The 17,999-nt window shown below is 50.2% G+C and overlaps 2 protein-coding genes across 10 annotated transcripts in view; one reads left to right on the top strand and one right to left on the bottom strand.

Moving 5' to 3' along the window:
- Positions 1-13,086, bottom strand: part of Nipal3 (NIPA like domain containing 3) — a 40,544-nt gene extending 27,458 nt beyond the window's left edge. For 2 of the 5 annotated variants that reach the window (XM_048443195.3, XM_048443200.3), the window contains exons 1-3: positions 12,381-12,531; positions 8,683-9,037; positions 276-344 (exon numbers count right to left, since the gene is read on the bottom strand). In XM_048443195.3, the coding sequence (XP_048299152.3) occupies positions 276-344; positions 8,683-8,781 (168 nt within the window). In that variant the 5' untranslated portion in view covers positions 8,782-9,037; positions 12,381-12,531. Of the gene's footprint in view, positions 1-275; positions 345-8,682; positions 9,041-12,380; positions 12,533-12,948 lie in introns of those variants that run through there. The other 3 variants (XM_048443197.3, XM_085690505.2, XM_048443196.3) reach the window with 3 other exon arrangements.
- Stpg1 (sperm tail PG-rich repeat containing 1) overlaps positions 13,078-17,999 on the top strand; it is a 46,393-nt gene continuing 41,471 nt past the window's right edge. The window contains exons 1-2 of one of the 5 annotated variants that reach the window (XM_087907022.1): positions 13,222-13,996; positions 15,238-15,296. The gene's annotated coding sequence lies outside the window, so the exon portion shown is untranslated. The other 4 variants (XM_048443204.3, XM_048443207.3, XM_048443208.3 and 1 more) reach the window with 4 other exon arrangements.

The raw sequence follows: 17,999 nt of genomic DNA, 5'->3' as shown, positions 1-17,999 counted from the left end.
AATCAAGGAAGGCACTCACCATTGCTCTCTGGCTTCCATAAGCAGGTGGGCCCGCCTGCAAACACATGAGCACACACAAACACCACACACGCACACGCATGAAGAAAACTGGAGGATGTGACCCATGGGAGCCTGGTGGGTGTGGGGAGAGGAAGGAGAACAAAGACTGTAGAGAGATCCAGGCAGCACACGGGGTCCCCCCAGAGAGCAGACAGCAGACCTGGCAAACCCACCCTGCTCCTCTGCCTGGGACAGCGCTGGCACCGAAGACTCACCTGCAGGTTAAGGGCGATGCTGACCACGAGGTGCCCGAAAATCGCCAAGAGAGCGCCAATCAAGTTTTCCTAGAAGGGTCACAGAACAGACGTGAGTGGCATTTAAGTTCACAGGTACCAGGGCACATGTGATATTCAGCCGTCTGTCCCTTCCCTCCAGACCACCCAGGTGTCAGTCACCCAGCTCCTTAGAGATCCACAGGGCACTGTCCTGAGCTGGAAGCGTCCAGAAAACACGATACTTGGTTGTCCTCATCTTGGTGATCTGAACGGGCCTAAACTTGGCCCACCGGCCTCTGAGAGGCACTGACCTGCCACCATCTTGAATAGAAAGGTAATGTATAGAAACCAGTGTGGAGGAAGAGAAATGCAGGCTGGGGCTTCAACCACCACCATCTTGCCAGGGAAGTCTTACAGTTTAGCAAGAACCTCTCAAGTAGCCAGCTTCAGTGTGGACTTTTCAGTTATTAATCAATGCAAACCTCATTTATAATCACCCTAGCAATGAGAACCAGGCTCCTGGGCATGATACTTTTTTTTTTAAATAAAAAAATTACTCGACACACATTTAGGATAGAATAATTAGGAAGCACGGGTGACAAAAATGACAGTAAGAGCGGGGTGTGGTGGCCACACCTGTCATCCCAGCACACCTGTGGTCAAGGCAGGAGGATCAAGAGTTCAAGGCCATCCTTGAGATATTATCTCAGAAACCAGAAAACCTTGGGGCTGGAGAGATGGTTCCAGGTTTAAAGAAGGCATCTTGTTCTCAGAGTTCCCTTCCGGCATCTATATGAGGTTGCTCACAATTGTCTGCAGCTCCAGGGGGTCTGAAGCTTCCCATCCTCCCCTCACCCCACTACCACCCTACCCCTCCCATCTCCTCTCCCACCCTACCCCCCCCCAACTCCTGGCACAGCACTGATCTACACAACATACTGTGAACATACCTCTGTGTCAGGCATACTGTATTCATCATTTTCAAAAGGTCAGCAGGTACCCTATCACCTAAGCTACAGCTCCCGCCCCAGATGACCATTTTAAATGTTTGTTCAGGTTTATGTACTTGAATGTTTTGCCTGAATGCATGTATGTGCATTGCCTGCATGCCTAGTGCCTGCACAGCCTGGGGGGGGGGTCATCAGTTCCCCCAGAACTAGAGTTAGACACAGTTGTAAGTTGTCATGTGGGTGCTGGGATTCGAACCCAGGTCCTCTGCAAGAATAGCGCATGTTCTTAACTGCTGAGCCATCTCTGCCGTCCCCTAATCTATTTCTGATAGAGAAAACAGTGGTTTCATATGGTTCAACTTGTAACTGAGCCACTATTACTTTCACACAGAGACTATGCTGTCCTTTGATATCACATTGATGAAAAGAACGAGGCTGATGAGAAGGCAGAAGTTAAGAGCTAAATAAGGGGAAAGTGCCCTGCCACCCAGACAAGCCAACACCGCATCAGGGAGAGCTGATGAGGAGGAATGGGGAAGTGAAAACTAGGAAACCCACAAAGACAAACTAATCTAAGTACCAGGGCGTCTCACAGTAAAAGGTTTCGTGGTCAAGGCTGGCATTCATACAGTGCTCACATGTGATAGGGAGGCCCTGTAAAGGCTGGCGTTCACACAAGACTCACACGCGATGGGGGGGAGGCCCCGTCAAGGCTGGCGTCCACACAAGGCTCACACGTGATGGGGAAGGCCTTCTCTATACTTTCCCTTTGGGATACATACAAACTTAAGAAATAGACCCAACTCTGCCCGGGAGCTACTGAGGTGGGGTGGAATCATCGAGGAATGTCTGGGCCAGCCTTTGCCCTCTCCACAGCGAGTCCGTGGTGGCGGACACACCTATGACCTCAGCACTGGGGAAGTGGGCCATCCTTGGTTACACAGTGAGTTCAAGATCAGACTGGGCTACATAGCAAGACGTTGTCCCCAAAATAAATAAATAAATCAAAACCCATGGGGCTAGAGAGAGAGTTCAGTGGTTCCGAACTCTTAGTGCTCTTGCAGAGGACCCGGGTTTAATTCCCAGCACCCACACAGTAGCTCACAAACTTGTAGCTATTTCCAGGGATTCCTGATACCTCTTCTGGTCTCTGAGGACTCCTGAGGACACACGGAGCACATATATACACTCAGACCGACAGACAAACAGACAGATACACACGGGTGTACACACATACCCCAAAATCAATAAAATCAAAAACAAAATCCCAAACTAAAACAAACCAAACAGCAAACGCCCCAAAGAGCCCTAAGAAGTAATGTTCCACTTTAATCTCTTCTCAGCACCGGAGCTGGAAGCTCACGGATGCATAAAGTAAACCTCGGAGAGGTAGGTACCACAACCGGACCAGAGCGCAGACAGGAGGGCCTGGGATCGGAAGTGTGACTTCTGGCCTCCTGATAAGCATGCTGGCCCCACACGGTCTCCAGGGTGTTCTCTGAGTTTATTCAGAGGTGAGAAGGAACTGGGGGCGGGGGGTGGGGCACTGTGTAAGTACTCCACTTGGTGCTGACGCAGGCAGCTGAGTTTGCTCAGCAAAGCCATTTGCGCGGCACATTAATCTTAACACTTAATAGCCGGTTACAGACCGACACAGTGAGTAACAAACAGACGTCGCTCATGCCCTCCGATCTGAGTGTCTCCCAGGGCCTCATCAACACTAATTATGCCCCCGAACCCTTGTGAAGTGGTGCGTGGTCTAGTTTTATGAACATTTAAAGTCACGGACAGCTGCCACCGCCCAGGGGTTACACAGTTTGGACACACATTCACCAGCTGCCCTCAGGGCTTGGCACGAGGCATTCAGAGCCAAGAAGGATCCTGCCTGAATTTCCTCCTCCAGCCTCAGAACTTGAAGACTCTAGCTCTGGAGGCTTGGCCAATGGCTTCCTCACTGGACCCCCAGCAGCTCCCTCAGTTGCTGAAGAGTTATCCTTGGCCCTTGGGGGTATTATTCACAGTGAGAGGCACCAAGTATATGACGAACACTGACTCTTACGAACTCGGAACACAGACATGGCCCTAAAGGTGCAAACGAGAACAAGCAGGTCCCAGCCAAGGGACGTGTGGTTCACACTGCCTGGTGGAGGCTAAGGCTATCTGCCTGTTCTGAGAACCTATCACCTCGGAGGGGAGGGGCGAGCAGTTGGAGGCCCCGCCTCCTCCAGTCCTCACCAGTCTCCAGCTTTCCAGCAGAGAGCAAGGTGACAGGAGGAGCAGGCAAATGCTGTCAGGCACTGCTTCTCACAGACATCACCTGAGGAGGCACGAGACCAGGCCAGCAGAGCAGGTCATGCCCATGCATGGCCAGCAGAGCCCAGCTCAAGCCAGGACTCTTTGCCCCCCTATAATTTTGGGATGAGAAGTAGCAATGGGCCTTATGCTTAGGATAATCACACATTACTTAAATGGAGACACCTGCGGAACAAAAGGGTGCCCCACTCATGCGGCAGAAGCCAGGAGTCCCAGTCATCTATTCAGTGAGACCTCTGGGCCACAGTGTCCTCAAAGTGAAACTTGGAAAGGGACCATTGGACAGAGGCAGTGACATTTCAGACTACTTCCTGCCACGGCTGCAAGCTCCCCGTAACCTTGGTATCAGGGAGACAGCTGAGAGGGCAGGAAGCGTCTCTCTCTGCTGCTCTAGGGATCCAGGACAGCAGACCTGAGTGGGGTCCTGCCTCTGCTACTTCCTTGCTGTGTGACTTTGGGGAATGACCTCAAGTCTCTGGGCCTCGGCCTTCAGATGTTAAGATAAAAGTTGATTATAAATCTCCCAAAAGAAAGTATTTACGGTGCAGTAAATCCTGAAATGATTCTAGCGACGGCTACAGTTTGTCTTCATACTATTTTCTTTTATTTTGTTAAAGACAGCCTTTCCTGTAGCCTAGGCTGGCCTTGAACTCATTATGTACCTAAGGATGACTTTGAATTTCTGGTCCTACTGCACTGCCTGTACTCCTAAGTGTGCCAACAAGCCTGGCTCCCATGGCTCACCTTTACTATCAGTCCTTTTTGTTTGTTTGCTTCGTTGTTTTTGTTTTTGTTGTTATTGTTTTGTTTTCTTGAGACAGGGTTTCTCTGTGTAGCCTTCACTGTCGTGGAACTCACTCCATAGACCAGGCTGGACTCAAACTCACAGAGATCTGCCTGCCTCGGCCTCCCGAGTGCTGGGATCTCCTGTGCCCACTTCACACTGCCCCCTGCACCACAGGGGTGTGGGTTGTTGAGGGGCAGGACCAGCTCTCCCACAGATGCAGGGTCCTGAAGCCGATATTTTCTAATCCAAACTTATTTTTTTTTTATCCCCTATGACGCTGTAAGGAAATGAAATGTTTCCAGGAAGGCAGCTGCAGGTGAGAGGCAATCCCTCTATGTGGATTTCGGCATCCAAGTGAGTCAGCTCACATACCAGTGTCTAGGTCCCCCTCAGGTCTGCTCCCGCCAGCCTCCATTTAAACACCACCAACATCACAACCATCTCAGAGCTTAAGCTGATCTCCCACAATGCTTTGGGCTTGGAGCTGTAAACAGGTAAGCCGCCTCCTGACTGGCTTTGGGTGGCTGGCCTTTCAAAGAATGTACTCCAGCGAACCAGGTCTGCCACACCTGCAACTTGGCTTCAAGCCACCTCCCTGATGCTGTCTTTAGCAGGCGAGGCATTACCTGCCTTGTGTCAGCCATCCCTACACTCGTGGTAGGAACAGAGGGAGTCTAGCTGAGTGCCCGGCACAATATAAACAGCAAAAATGGTGGCCAGGACCCTGGGCCTTGACAATGAGTAGATTATTCAAATTCCAGCTTTTACGGACTACACAGACTGTGTGGTCTCAGGCAAGTTAATGAGCCTCTCTGTGCCAGTTTCCTTATGTGTAAGATGAAGTTATAAGAGACTCAGGAGGATCAGTTCAGTCCCTGCTACAGCCAAAGCTCAACACACACTGATGCTTACGGCAATGTCTGTTAATTAACTCTGGACAAAGGACCCATATTTCCCACTGGGAGGTGTTGGAATACGTGATAAAGGAATTGGGTGGATTGGTAGAATTTCCCAAGCAGAAATGGATGACTCATGTGAGTTGGGGTTCCTCATTCTGGGCATTCCAGCCATCCTCCTAATTACCCTACAGGGCAGATTCTAGCCTCACCTGCAGGACTATGACTTTCCTAGGCTTTAACTCAAGACTTGACGTCAGCCTGTCTGAGTACAAAGTCTGAGGTCTCAGCACTCTGCACTGCCACCTCTCTGCTCTAGTTCTTCCTTCCCTCCTTCGTTCCCTCTTGTGTGGGGGCAGAAACAGAGTCTCACTATGTAGCCCAGGCTGGTCTGGAACTCACAGAAATCTACCTGCCTCTGCCTCCCAAGTCCTGGGATTAAAGGCATGCACCACTAAGCCCAACACCACATTTTTTTTCTTAATGGCAAGTCGTTGTGGAGACCTATCCTGCCCATTCCTCTCCTGGACTCCAGGGAAGATGACCTCACTCACCCACACAGCTGTCCAGGTTTGCTGGACCAGGATTTGCAAAAGGAGAAAGAGGCAGTGCAGACAAAGAGATGTGTTCAAGGCTGAGCCAGAGCCCCCCAAGTATGGCTGGTAATCAGCCAGGACTGGGGAACCATTACAGACTCCACCCTTTCATTTGACAAAGACAGAAACTAAGGCACTGAAAGAGAGGGCCTGACTGTCTGAGGTCAAACGTGACGACGAAGCTGAGCTGGATTCTAGGTCTCCCGATCCTCACTGTTGCTTATCACTCACCCTCCTCCTCCAAGAACACTGCAGTGGCCACGAGGCAGGTGGAAATGACAGGCTTCATGGAAGGATCAGAGAGCAAGAAAATCATGCCACCTTGACTTTGAAACAGACCCAACTCTGCATGGGAGCTACCTAGGTGGGATGGAACCAGCGAGGAACGTCAGGGCCGGATTTTGCTCTTTCTACACTAAGCCCAATTCCAGGCAGACTCTCGGAACTCCCACACATGTGTATCCAGCCTCCCTGATCAGATGGAATTAAATTGAAAACAGCCCGTTCATTCTCCTCCTGTGTCTCTCTCCCCAGCACCTGCCCTGGCCTACGGGGTGACAGGGGTACTCAGGAGTCTGCTGAAGCAGAGAGGGCACTGGCTGAGAAGCCATGATGCCAGTGAGGTGGTTAAGGGCATGCTATCATAAAACCTCATGCTTCAGTTTCCTTGCCCACAAAGTGGACACCTGCTGATAGCTGCCCATCGTATGCCAAGCTTCATGTGGCCAGATTCATTTGCTCCTCCTAACAGCCAGGAGGCAGGTGTTACTGTCACGATAAGATGAGGAAGAAAGTATGTACTTTCAGTGTCGATGAGAAGACTGTCGGGGAAGATACATTTGAAGAACGCAGCACAGCACTGGGGCAGAACGAAAGCTCAACGCTCGTGACTTGTCGAGATTCCTATCATCATTCAGAGCTAAAAATAAGCCGGAGCTTCTCCTACCAATGTGCTACATGATCTCAAGTATGTCCCTCCCCACCGTTTGCCTCCAGTTCCCCAACCCATAAAACCAGAGTGTTTGGTGAACTCTAAATCACCTTCAGCCCAGGGTGTTATCAGTCTCGACTGTGAGACAACTTATTTAGTTTTATGCACACGCGTGTGCACCTGAGTGTATGCATGTGCACCACATGTATGCACAGCCCAAGGAAGGCCAGAAGAGGAGTGGGATCCCCTGGATCTGCCATGTGGGTACAAGGAACTAAACTTGAGGCCTCTGCAAGAGCAGCCAGTGCTCTTAACCACTGAGCCATCTCTCCAGCCCCTGCGATGGGTCCTTTCAGAGTCACCCGGGCAGAAAAGTCTGAATGAAGGATTGCCTAGATCTGGTTGGCCTGTGGGTACGTCTGTGGAGGCTGTCTTAGGTTAACTGATGTGGGAAGAACCGCCCACTGTGGGCGGCACCATTCCCTGGATTTGGGTCCCAAGGAAAGGGAGAAAGGGAGCTGTGCACTAGCATGCATGTGTGCATTCTTTGCTTTCTGGGCCCGATTATGGATGTCATGTGACCAACTCTCTCAGTCTCCGGCCACTCTGACTTCACTGCTGTGACAGCTGCGACCCGGAATTATGAGCTTCTCCCTGAAGTTGCTGCTATCCCAGTGAAAGGAAATAAAACTAAGAAACCAACTGATTCAGAGGTAAACAAAAAACAAACAAACGGAAAAAAAACGATTCCAGTCTTTATATGCTTCGTTAGGAACACCAAAGTTTGACGCAAAAACTTTTACCTATTCATAGGAAACAACCTAAAACACACCCAAGGAAGTCATCCGAGATGAGCACCGGGGATGGCCCTCAGTCATGGTCACAGTCACATCATCCCATAGTCTAAACAGCCTGAGTGCCCAACCACAGGGAAGCTGTCATGTGGATTCCCACAGAGCAGCTCAACAGGCGACTGGGCAGTCATCCTGGAAGCATGCGGTGGGGGACGTATTCCACCGTCTGTGAGTGCTGTGGGGAAGTGGTCCACCAGGAGGGGGAACTGAAACATGGGATCCCAAACCTTATGAACAATGTGGCTCCAGATCTTAAAACACTAGAAAAAGACAAGGCAGACTGAGATGTGAACAGAGAGACTCTCAACTAAAACCCAAATCTTCTGGACTGGAGAGATGGCTCAGCAGTTAAGAGTATGCAATATTCTTAGTAGAGGACCTGGGTTCGGTACCCAGCTCCCACATGCTGACTCACACCCATCTGTAACCCTAGATCCAGAGGAAACACCGTTTCTAACCCCCTTGGGCAAGGTGCACAGACATACACACATACTAAAATAAAGTATTAATAAACCTCAAATTTCCTAACTGGAAGTGTATCCAGTTTTAACTCCGCAGTTAAGGTATTTTTTCAATATTTGTATTTATCAACGCGATTTCAGTGCGTGTGGTATATTTGCATGTGTGTGCAGGTGCAGGGCCACGTGGAGGTCAGAGGTCAACCTCCAGAGTTCTCATGATTTGTTTTCCACCTTATTTATTGAAGCCAGGGTTTTTGGCTTGAACTCAGAGGGGCTGACCTGACCAGTCTAGCTAAATAGCTTGCTCCAGGGCCTCTCCTGTCTCTGCCTCCCGTGTGCTGGGATTATGGACAGCCTGCCAAAATTGCCTGACATTTACATGGGTGCTGTGGATCCAGCCCCCACCCTTGTCCGGTAGAGCACCCTGAGCCATCTCCCTAGCCCTATTTTTATGTGTTTGAGCGAGCATTTCTTACCTCTGGATTCCATGCTGCGCTCTATGGTGGAGCACCTGCCTCTAGTGCCACTAGCTGATCCTCTCAGCTAGTGATCAGCATACAGACACAGGGGACACCATTTAGAAACCCACAACATTCCCAAAGGACAGTGAAGAGCTTGCCTTGTAGGAGAAGGAGCCCTCGCTGCTGCTCAGGCTCACAGAGCTGCTGGTGGGCGGGAGAGGCTGCAGCTGCAGGCCTGCGCTGTGGGCCCCATCCATGGCTGTCTAGAGGCACATCCCACCTGGCCTGGCTGGGAGCTGGGGTTTCCGCTAGGCAGGGTGCAGACTGGGAGCCATCTCTCCTGGTGTTTCCCTCCTTCCGGCAGCCTCCTAGGTCTCTTCCTCAGCAAAATGCGTTCTTCTCTGGGTCTCTGGGTTGATTTACAGCCCTCCCCTCAGGCTCCCCTGAGGCAACTCACTCACGGTCTCTCCCAAGCAGAAGGGTGAAGGCGTGTCTTCTGACTCTGGCCAAGCTCTGCTGGTGGAGAAGGACATGAAAAACTCATGTACACGAAACATAGCACCCACCTTCATTGCTTGAGAAAGCGCTTCAGGCAAAGCACATCTGGCCACGCAAAAGGGAACCACGAAGGCCTGATGGTCGGGCCTCTGACCCCCGAATAAAGAGACTGTCTTTTAAAAACTTTATTACTGACCTTAGACATCCCATTTCCTTTCCTTCTCGCCTTCCCCCCATCCTGTCAATCCTAATTTAAACCTTCCTTTCCTTTATAAACTCGAGGACAAAAGACTGACCACATCCACTTCTCCAGGTCTCCGAAATCAACAGATAGATCCCATGAGCATCCAATAGGAACCGTCATCAGGTGTGGCGGCACATGCTCGCAATCCCAGCACTCAGGGGAGGCCGAGGCTAGGCAGGACCACAGGACAGCCTGGGCTATATAACGAGAGCTTGTCTTAGAGTAATCCAATTCCGCAGTAACAACACTAAAAACCCAACCCAACCAGCAAATCATGGGTTTTCAATTTAGGAAGGAATGAATGTAAAGACAATCCTGGCATGGAGGAAGGGCACTCTTCTGGGAGGTGGGACCAGACGCCCATGTCAGTTTGGCTCTGGGTGACTCAGCGCCTTATCTGTAAAGTGTGGACTGTCATGTGGCTTCAAGTAGGAGCAGGGATGACAAGCACCCTGTTGGTGTCATTGAACTGCTGTTTTCAGTGTTTCTCAAACTTCTCCCACAGAAGGGAAAACCTGTGCCAAGAGCTCATGGTCAAAACCCTACCACCATAGCAAAAGGCTCTGTAAGATCTTCTTACACTTAGGAAAAAAAAAAACCAAACGAACATACAAAGCAAAATAACCATATGGATTTAGATTCCATTGTATAATCCTTTTATCATATTTTATGTTAAAATCATTTAATTTACTATTGTCCTGATGTGTAAGTACGAGCGCTATCATGTGCCAATGGAGGCTGTGGGAGTTGGTTCTCCCCTTCTACAGTGGGTTCCAAGGATCAAACTCAGGCTGCCAGGCTTGCTGGACGAGCACTCTCAGCTGCCGGGCCATCTCTCTGGCCCCTTCAGATATTGTGAATTGCTCTCGATCTGCCCTGTGCTCCCTTGTGTACCTGTACCTGGCCATCAGCTTGTGAGTCAGTTTCCGTAGCCGTAAAATATGGCTCATCGTGTTTCCATGCCACTGGCTGCAGTGAGAATTCGACAGAACAAGGCACGTGAAGGTGAACACGGTAGATGGCTGCCACGTGCCAAACACCACTAGTGTCACTTTATTTAGTTCTGATTTTCTAACATTCTTTATTGTGTGGACGTGCATGCACACACGCGTGTGTGACATAGCACATATTTAGAAGTCACAAGATAACTTTGCGGAGTCAGTTCTTCCACCCTACACGTTAGTCGTGGGGACTGAACTCAGCTCATCAAGGTTAGGAGCAAGTGCCCTGCACCACTAAGCCGTGTTAGGCCCACTCTCCAATTTAATCCTGTAGTTCATCCATCCATCCACACGCTTCCATCACCCAAGCGTGCACCCAAGAAAGAGTTAAAGGCTCAGCATGTGCTAAACAGTCTCTGCCAAGACCAGGCTTCAAAACACTGTGTATCCCTCAGTTTTGGCTTCCTTCTGCCCCATGTTCCATGCCTAGGAATGTCAATGACATGCACTGATGTCACAAGACGAACGTCATGCCCAGCGCCTAGGAGATGCCAAATGCAGGTTTAGGACAGAGCAGTCACGAAGACCTGCACCTTGTCAAAGGGCCTAAAGTTAAATCACAGCTGCTATTTTCCCACTGAGACAGAATTCCTGCCTAAGACACCCTCATCGGGTAACTTGCTGACCCACGTTTCTTACCTGTAAGACCCGATGAATATAGGATTGCCCAATGGCTGGGAAGGCATAATTACTCTTCATTAGATTGCATGGGTGCGAAGGCAATGTTGTGTTAAATGTCTGCATCTCTGTCTTGGCATCGTTAATGAGGGTAGGCTAGGGCTCCTACCTGGGAGAGACCTAGAGCTGCATCCAGTCTGGGATAGAAGGGGCCCCCTGCTTCCTCTGGAAGACCTAGCTCAGAGCCTGGCAAGGTGACTGGCATATACACCCACTCCTGACTAAATGTAGAAACCCTGGTATATTGTGGCAAAAAAGAGAAAAAAAAGCCTTATTCAGGATGTATAACCACAAACAGATATACCCAGCCCCACCCACAGGATGTCAGAGAAAGCACACAGGACTTGGGGATCAGCTAGAAAGGACAGCAGGAATTCAGGCCTTCTAACCTTCTCCAGTCAAGTGCTCGCTCGCTCTCTCTCTCTCTCTCTCTCTCTCTCTCTCTCTCTCTCTCGTTTGTTGGCTTTTAACCAGCAGCTCCAGCTTCTCTCTCTACCTGGGGAACCCGCAGGGCTCTAAAAGCAGGAAGACAGAGCAGAGGGAGGCCCTCCCTGGGCTAGCACACAGTCACTCGGAAGCCTCCGTGGGCTCTTCAGGTTGCAATCCCTTCTAAGGCTCACACTTTGGCCTGGTGACGGGTTTAGTGTTGGTTTCAACGCACTTTTCCAGGACCAACATATGTCCAAGTGGCACACAATCAAGTCGGTGTTGACAGTCACAGTCACAACTCATGGTCACTGCCCCAAGAAGGGAGAGAGAATTCACAAAGTGCCTGCTTCCAATCCAGTCCCCTGGCCTCGAAGTACTCCATTAACCCCACCGAGTAAGTTTTCCAGAGAGAAAAATCAGCCTCACCGCCACGAAAAATAGATGATTTAGAAATCAGCTGTAACCGAAAACAAGGGTGTGTGTGTGTGTGTGTGTGTGTGTGTGTGTGTGTGTTGTGTGGAAGGAGGTCTTGCCACCACCTGGCGATTTAGTTTGACTAGAGACTATCATTTTCATGCCAAGCTTTCCCTTCCCGGGACTTGTGAGCACCGAAGGGTGGCATTCTCGGGTCCTTTCCCATTGAGCTGGACATTCCGGCGCACCGGAGACACACCTCTGTTCCAGTACCAAGTACAGGGCTCGTCTATCCATCTGCGAGTTCCGCCGGCTATTTCCAGGATGCTGGAGCTGGCAATACCTTCCACTTCCTCATCTGGTAACGCCCAGAATCACCTTCATTAAGGCAAGCCCGTGCCCACCCTCCTTGAAAATATGGAAGAAAAAAAAAATCGGAGGCAACAGGACCCAAACCGACAAAGCTGGCCACAGCAAGGGAGATCGTATTTATACTAGGGAGAGGCTAGATAGCTAAAAAAACGCGTTGCTTTTCCTAAAACAGCAAGCCTGAATTCAAGTTCCCCCTGCTCTCAGTCTTGACAGGACTCACCCGCGGCGCTGCTTCTTGATTCACCTATCCCAGGCTCCTGAGAAGCAACCGGGACACTCTGTGCCACCCCGAGGTACAGCCTCCTGGATCCCTTCCCAGCTCCGAGTTGCCAGGGGGCTGCAGTCAGTGTTTTGCTTTCAAAGATCGAGACTTGATTTGTCACCCTGTCTGTCAGTCCCAAGCTGGTGGAGCTTCTGCGCAGGCGAGTGGCTGTCAGGAGGCGATGGGCGGGATATCCTGAGATAATTGGCTGCGCTGCCAAGCTCGCTTGAAGCGTAGGGGCCAGACCTGACACTCACCTGGAGGAGTCCCCTCTAGCGGCCAAAGGACGAAGTCCCGGGCTGCTTTGGTTCCCTGGGTATGGCAGCTCACCTCAACCTGCCCGACAGCTGGGCTGGGCTTGTGCAGGTCGCCTGGCGTTCCCGCAACCTGCGCTAACAACCACAAACCTGCGAGGTGCCCCTGCTGCTCCCACCAGGTAGTGAGGACCTCAGCATAGGCACCCAGCAGAGTCGTGACGTGTGTCGGGAACCATGCGTACCCCTTCTTCCCTGCGCCTGCGTCCCACCTGTTGGCTGTGGCATCCTCTGTCTCCCAGCACGCCTGCAGCTCAGCAGTTCCGGAGGGCTGTCAATCATCCTAGTCCCCTGCTGCTGTTTCCCGGGTGTTCAGCTGGGACCATGAACCTACGCGTGGAGCTTCTAGCGCGCACATTTTCCTGCACACGCCGTTCGATTCAGGGCCTCACAGCAACCTCTGGGGGAGATGTTGAGATCATGCAGGCTTTACAAGGAAATGACTTTGGGGCGACCTCGGCGACGCGAGGGGGCTCAGGTGAGGGGACAGTAGAGCAAGCAGGGAGGGAGCACTTAAGAGAGAATGAAGCTACCATATTGTATTATGGGAGAGGCTTAAAGACCAGCTGGGCTTGTGCGAGATTTTTTTTCTTGAGACGTGGGTGGCAGGAGCTGTGAGCAGAGAACGCCGGGGACAGTTTATAATAAAAGGCGTATCCCACAAATTTAAAGGCGCCACTGGTGGGTTCACGGCGGGCTGCGAAGGGGCACTGTGACTGCGGTGAATCGGGTACGGAGCTCTTGGGAAACCTGCACGCTTGTCCTTGCGGAGTTGTATGATCAACCTTTTCTCGCGCGCTCAGGGCGTGGATGGATACAAACATTCAGGTTTATGCCTTGGGTAGGCTTTTCTGAGTGAGCGAAATTCCTAGGCCTTTGGTTCTAAGGATTTCAAGAAGTCGCCAAAACAGCAACAAAAACCCCAGATTCAGAAACGAACTCCCTAATAGTTACCTGCCGAGGATCCTGGCGTAATCAACCTAAACCCTAAAATTCTGGTAGCTTCTCTGCTGATTTTGAAACGGCTCTCACGATTGGCCAACAGCTTTTCACGTTAGAGAAACAGAGGACACCATTGGTTAGAGTTAGCCGGCCGCCTGCCACCGGTCTCTGGAATGTTAGGCCAGTGGTTGCCATAGCGACTGGGCGGCAACCCCTTGACTAGGTGAGAACCAGCTCTTGTTGAGCGACCTGTCCTTGAGGTCGTGAGGAGGACTCTGCGCACTCCATGGGACACCCACTGAGACCTCCGGACTCCGGGTGTGTGCGGAATCTCTGTGCCCAAATTAGGTGGTGCCTCCAGGGCTAGAAGGTGCCATTTGGGGTGGGGGTGGGGGTGGGGTCAGTGTATGCCCCAGTGCACCTATCTGGAAAGTGCTGTTAACTATGGTTCGCCTTCCCCTCGGATCCTGTGAGTGGTGTGGACATCTGACTCTCCCTACTTCCGTCTTTGTGGGGTACTGGAGCTGGGCCGCGCACTGGCAAATCACCAAGAGCCCAGCTCTAACAGAGCCCCTCCGGTACATTGGGTCTTCCTCAGCAGGTCTCCCTTTTTCTGGGCCTCATTTTATCCAGAGTGAGACTGGAATCTTGAGGCCACTACCAGCTGCTGCTACGGTTTCATCCCCAGGCTTCAGAAAGACTCTTGGGTCTCTTGTGCCTCCCACTTCCTACGGGAGGAATGTTTTAATTAAGATTCTCGGCCAGGACCACCGTGAAGTGCCGGATGCTCACCTGGGCAGCATTCTGTTCCGGGTTAGGCTCTACCTGTTCTCCACGAACTGCCCCGGCATCTCACAGAAAACAGGATTGACAATGTTACCTTTTGGTGACAGGATAATGTATTTGACATTTCTATAATTTCTTAAACTTTACAAAATTTGATAATTTGCATGAGAAACATAATTTTTAAAAATATCTTGCAAATTTTTCTTTTTTTTAAAGACAGGTTCACCTATGTAGCACTGATTAGCCTGGAATGCACTATGGAGCACTGGCCTCAGACTCAGAGAGTTCCAGCCACCTCTGCCTCCTGAGTGCTGGCATTAAATGACTATAAACCACAACACTGGGCTTCCACGATTCTTTTTGTTGTCAGTTTTTAAACTCATTTTTTAAAATCTTATGTCTATGGATCTTTTGTCTGCATACACAGACGTCTGTGCACAGTGCACATGCCTGGTGCCAGAAGGGGGCGTCTGATCTCCTAGGACTGGAGTTATATATGGTTGTGAGCTCTCCATAAGAATGCTTAGAACTGAGCCCAGGTCCTCTGGGGGAAAACAACAACAACAAACCCAGCAGTGCCCTTTAACCCCTGGGCCATCTCTCCAACATTGCCATTTTGGTTTTTGAGATAGGGTCTTGACAGCCCAAGCTGGCCTAGAACTTAGTGTAGACTAGGCTAGCCTTGAACTTCTGATCCTCTTGTCTCTACTTCTTGAGTGCTTGGATTCCAATATGTACTTCTGCTGATTAACCCGGGGCTTTGTGCTTCTTAGGCAATGCTCTACCAAAGGAGCCACATTCCCAGCTTTCTCAAACTGCGATTTCATTAAAGGTAGGGCCGCTAATGGTTCTTCCTAAAACACAAGGTCACACTGCAGTGTTGCAAGCGAATACTAATGGCTTTCAGAGACTCTCAAAGACACTGTTCTGTGGTCAGTATTGATTATTGTTTTGAAATACCTTAGTGTTTTAAAGCCGTTGTTTCTCATGCTGTCATTAAATGTTAAAATCCTAGATGATTCAAAAAGGCTACAAATTGCAGCTGTGAAGATGCCTTCAGCAAGAAACCCACGGAGGAAGAGAGGCCTAGACAGACCTTTGCTTGCTCAATGCTCCCTTCGTTAGTGTTTAGAGATGGTGTGAGCTGCATAGGGGGAAAGGAAATGAATCCCGAGTCTGCTCATAAAAAATTAACAGCTTTGGCGATGAAACTGTGCTTGTGCCATTGACAACTAAAAACAAAAAGAACAAAGCAGCCCCAGCTGCATAGACTAGAAAACTCTTTGGTCTCTCAGGCAGCAGGTGGCACAATAATGCAGTCCCCGAGGGATGTTCCCTTTGCTCAGTGAGGGAGTCCTTTCCAGACTGCGCCACAGGCAGGAGGGGGTGGAAACAGACTTTGGCTTCCCGAGTTGAAGCACATTCATGATAGTTTGCATCTTGGATGGAGAGCTTGGTCCCTGGTCTTTGGTGGTACGGTGTGTGTGTGTGTGTGTGTGTGTGTGTGTGTGTGTGTGTGTGTGACCCTTTATTTGGTGGTATTGGGGGCTTGTGGAACCTTTAGAAGGTGGGACCTAGTGGGAGGAAGTTGTGTCACTGGGTGTGTGATCTTGAAGATGCTGGGATCTGGCCCTTCCCTATTTCTCTTTGCTTCCTGGATGCTGTGCAGTGAAGAGACCCCCTTCCACTACGCTGTGCTTCTGATGTCATGTACAGAGCTGACGTGGGCCCTGAGCAGCAGGACAGTGACTAGAGACTGAAACCCTTGTAGCTGTGAGCCAATACAAGTCTTTGGTATTTTGTTTCAGTGATTGAAGGCCACCAAGTGTAAGAACATAGAGGTCAGAGTTTAGGAAAGCCAAAGAACCCAGAATATGATGGAAAATACCAGAGGAGAGAGTTGTGTAGAAAAATGTTGGCAACCTGAAGAGATCTTTTTGAGTCTTGAAGAATGACCTGCCCAAGCTTAAGAAGAATCCAACAAGGAAGCAGGAGGCAGGACATCTCCTGGGGTCACATAACTGGTTATAGTTCGTGTTCCATAAGCCAGAATGGAGGACATTGTCAGATAAGGGATAGGTAGACTCCACAGAAGTGCCGTGCCTAGTGACTGGGGTGTGGCTCAGTTGGTAGAATACTTGCTAGCAGGCATGCATGAAGCCCTGAATTTGAGTCCCAGCACCACATACAGAGGGGCATGAATGGTGGTGCATGCCTACAGCCCATCAGTCAGGAGGGAGTGGCAGGAGAATCAGAAGTTCAGGGTCAACCTTAGCTGCAGAGTGAGGTTGCCAGCCCGAGCTACAAGAGACTCTGTTAAAAGAAAAAAAAAAAGTGTCATGCCTTACTAGTGAAGATAAACTTCTTCCAGAAAGAAAGCTGTTCTGAACCTTTCAAAATTTGAAAGCTTGGAGGGGTCCAATGAATCTGAAAATTACTGAAAATGAGTCAGGGGACTGGAGAGATGGCTCAGCAGTTACGAACACTGACTGCTCTTCCAGAGGCCCTGAATTCAATTCACAGCTACCACTTGGGTGGCTCACAACCATCTGTAATGGGATCTGGTGCCCTCTTCTGGTATGCAGGTGTACATACAGAGCACTCATACACAAAATATAAATAAAACTTAAAAAATGAGCCAGGAAAAAATGTAAATTTGCAAAAATGGAACTTTCATACTCTCTGAACCCAGCACAAAGATCAAGGAAAATGTGACCCCAGTGCCCGCGATGGCAGACATGACAGAACCAGCAGAAACGGTCCTCAGGGCAGCCGTCACAATCCGGCAGATCTCCAGGAGCTGAAGGAGGCTGAACAGGGAGGTCTTTCTAAAAACAGAAAGAAAGAAAAAGATGCTGCCTGGGGGACAGGAGCAGGTTAGTTTTCTCCACTGATTAAGAATTAAACGGCAATAGAGAAATGTTACCCAGAATCTTGGGGAGTCCCTGCAGAGAGCCTCATATGACACTGGAGAAGTCGGCGTCCTTTCTTCGGGGTCTCCGTTTCATTAATAAAAGAATTTAAGAATGAACCCAAACAGAAGCGTGAGGACAAAGAACTGACTCAAACCGAAGCTCAGAACAATGTATTAGCAGTTGAAAGGAGAAGCCCAGGGCGGGTGAGCTAAGCCTCACAGTTGCCTGGAAGGGAAGAACAGGGTGGAGAAGAGATGCTGGAATGGAGGTCAGCGACATGGCAGGGACAGGATCTTTAGAAAATGATCAAGGAAGCTCAAGGCATTAGGGAGTTTAAAAGCATACTTGAGCTCTGGCCAGCATCTGAAAGGAACAGAGGAAATCGTTATACCTGGGCGGACAGAGCCAGCAGAATGCCATGGCAGCTGGCAACTACCTTAAGGTAAACCTCCCTTCCCTTGGGTGTCCCCCAGATAGCCCCCAGACCTGTCCCAGTTGATTAACCTTCAAGGGAGGAGACCTATGTCTACCAGGAGGTAGATTTCTCCTATACAGCTCCCACAGGTTGTCCACAAACTGTGAATCCCTGCGCTGGGGAAGTGAGAACGCAAGGGTCCTTG

The sequence above is a fragment of the Myodes glareolus genome, chromosome 6 (assembly GCF_982192425.1).
Source record: "Myodes glareolus chromosome 6, mMyoGla1.1, whole genome shotgun sequence".
Lineage (NCBI taxonomy): Eukaryota > Metazoa > Chordata > Mammalia > Rodentia > Cricetidae > Myodes > Myodes glareolus.
This window is presented reverse-complemented; position numbering and strand designations above follow the sequence as displayed.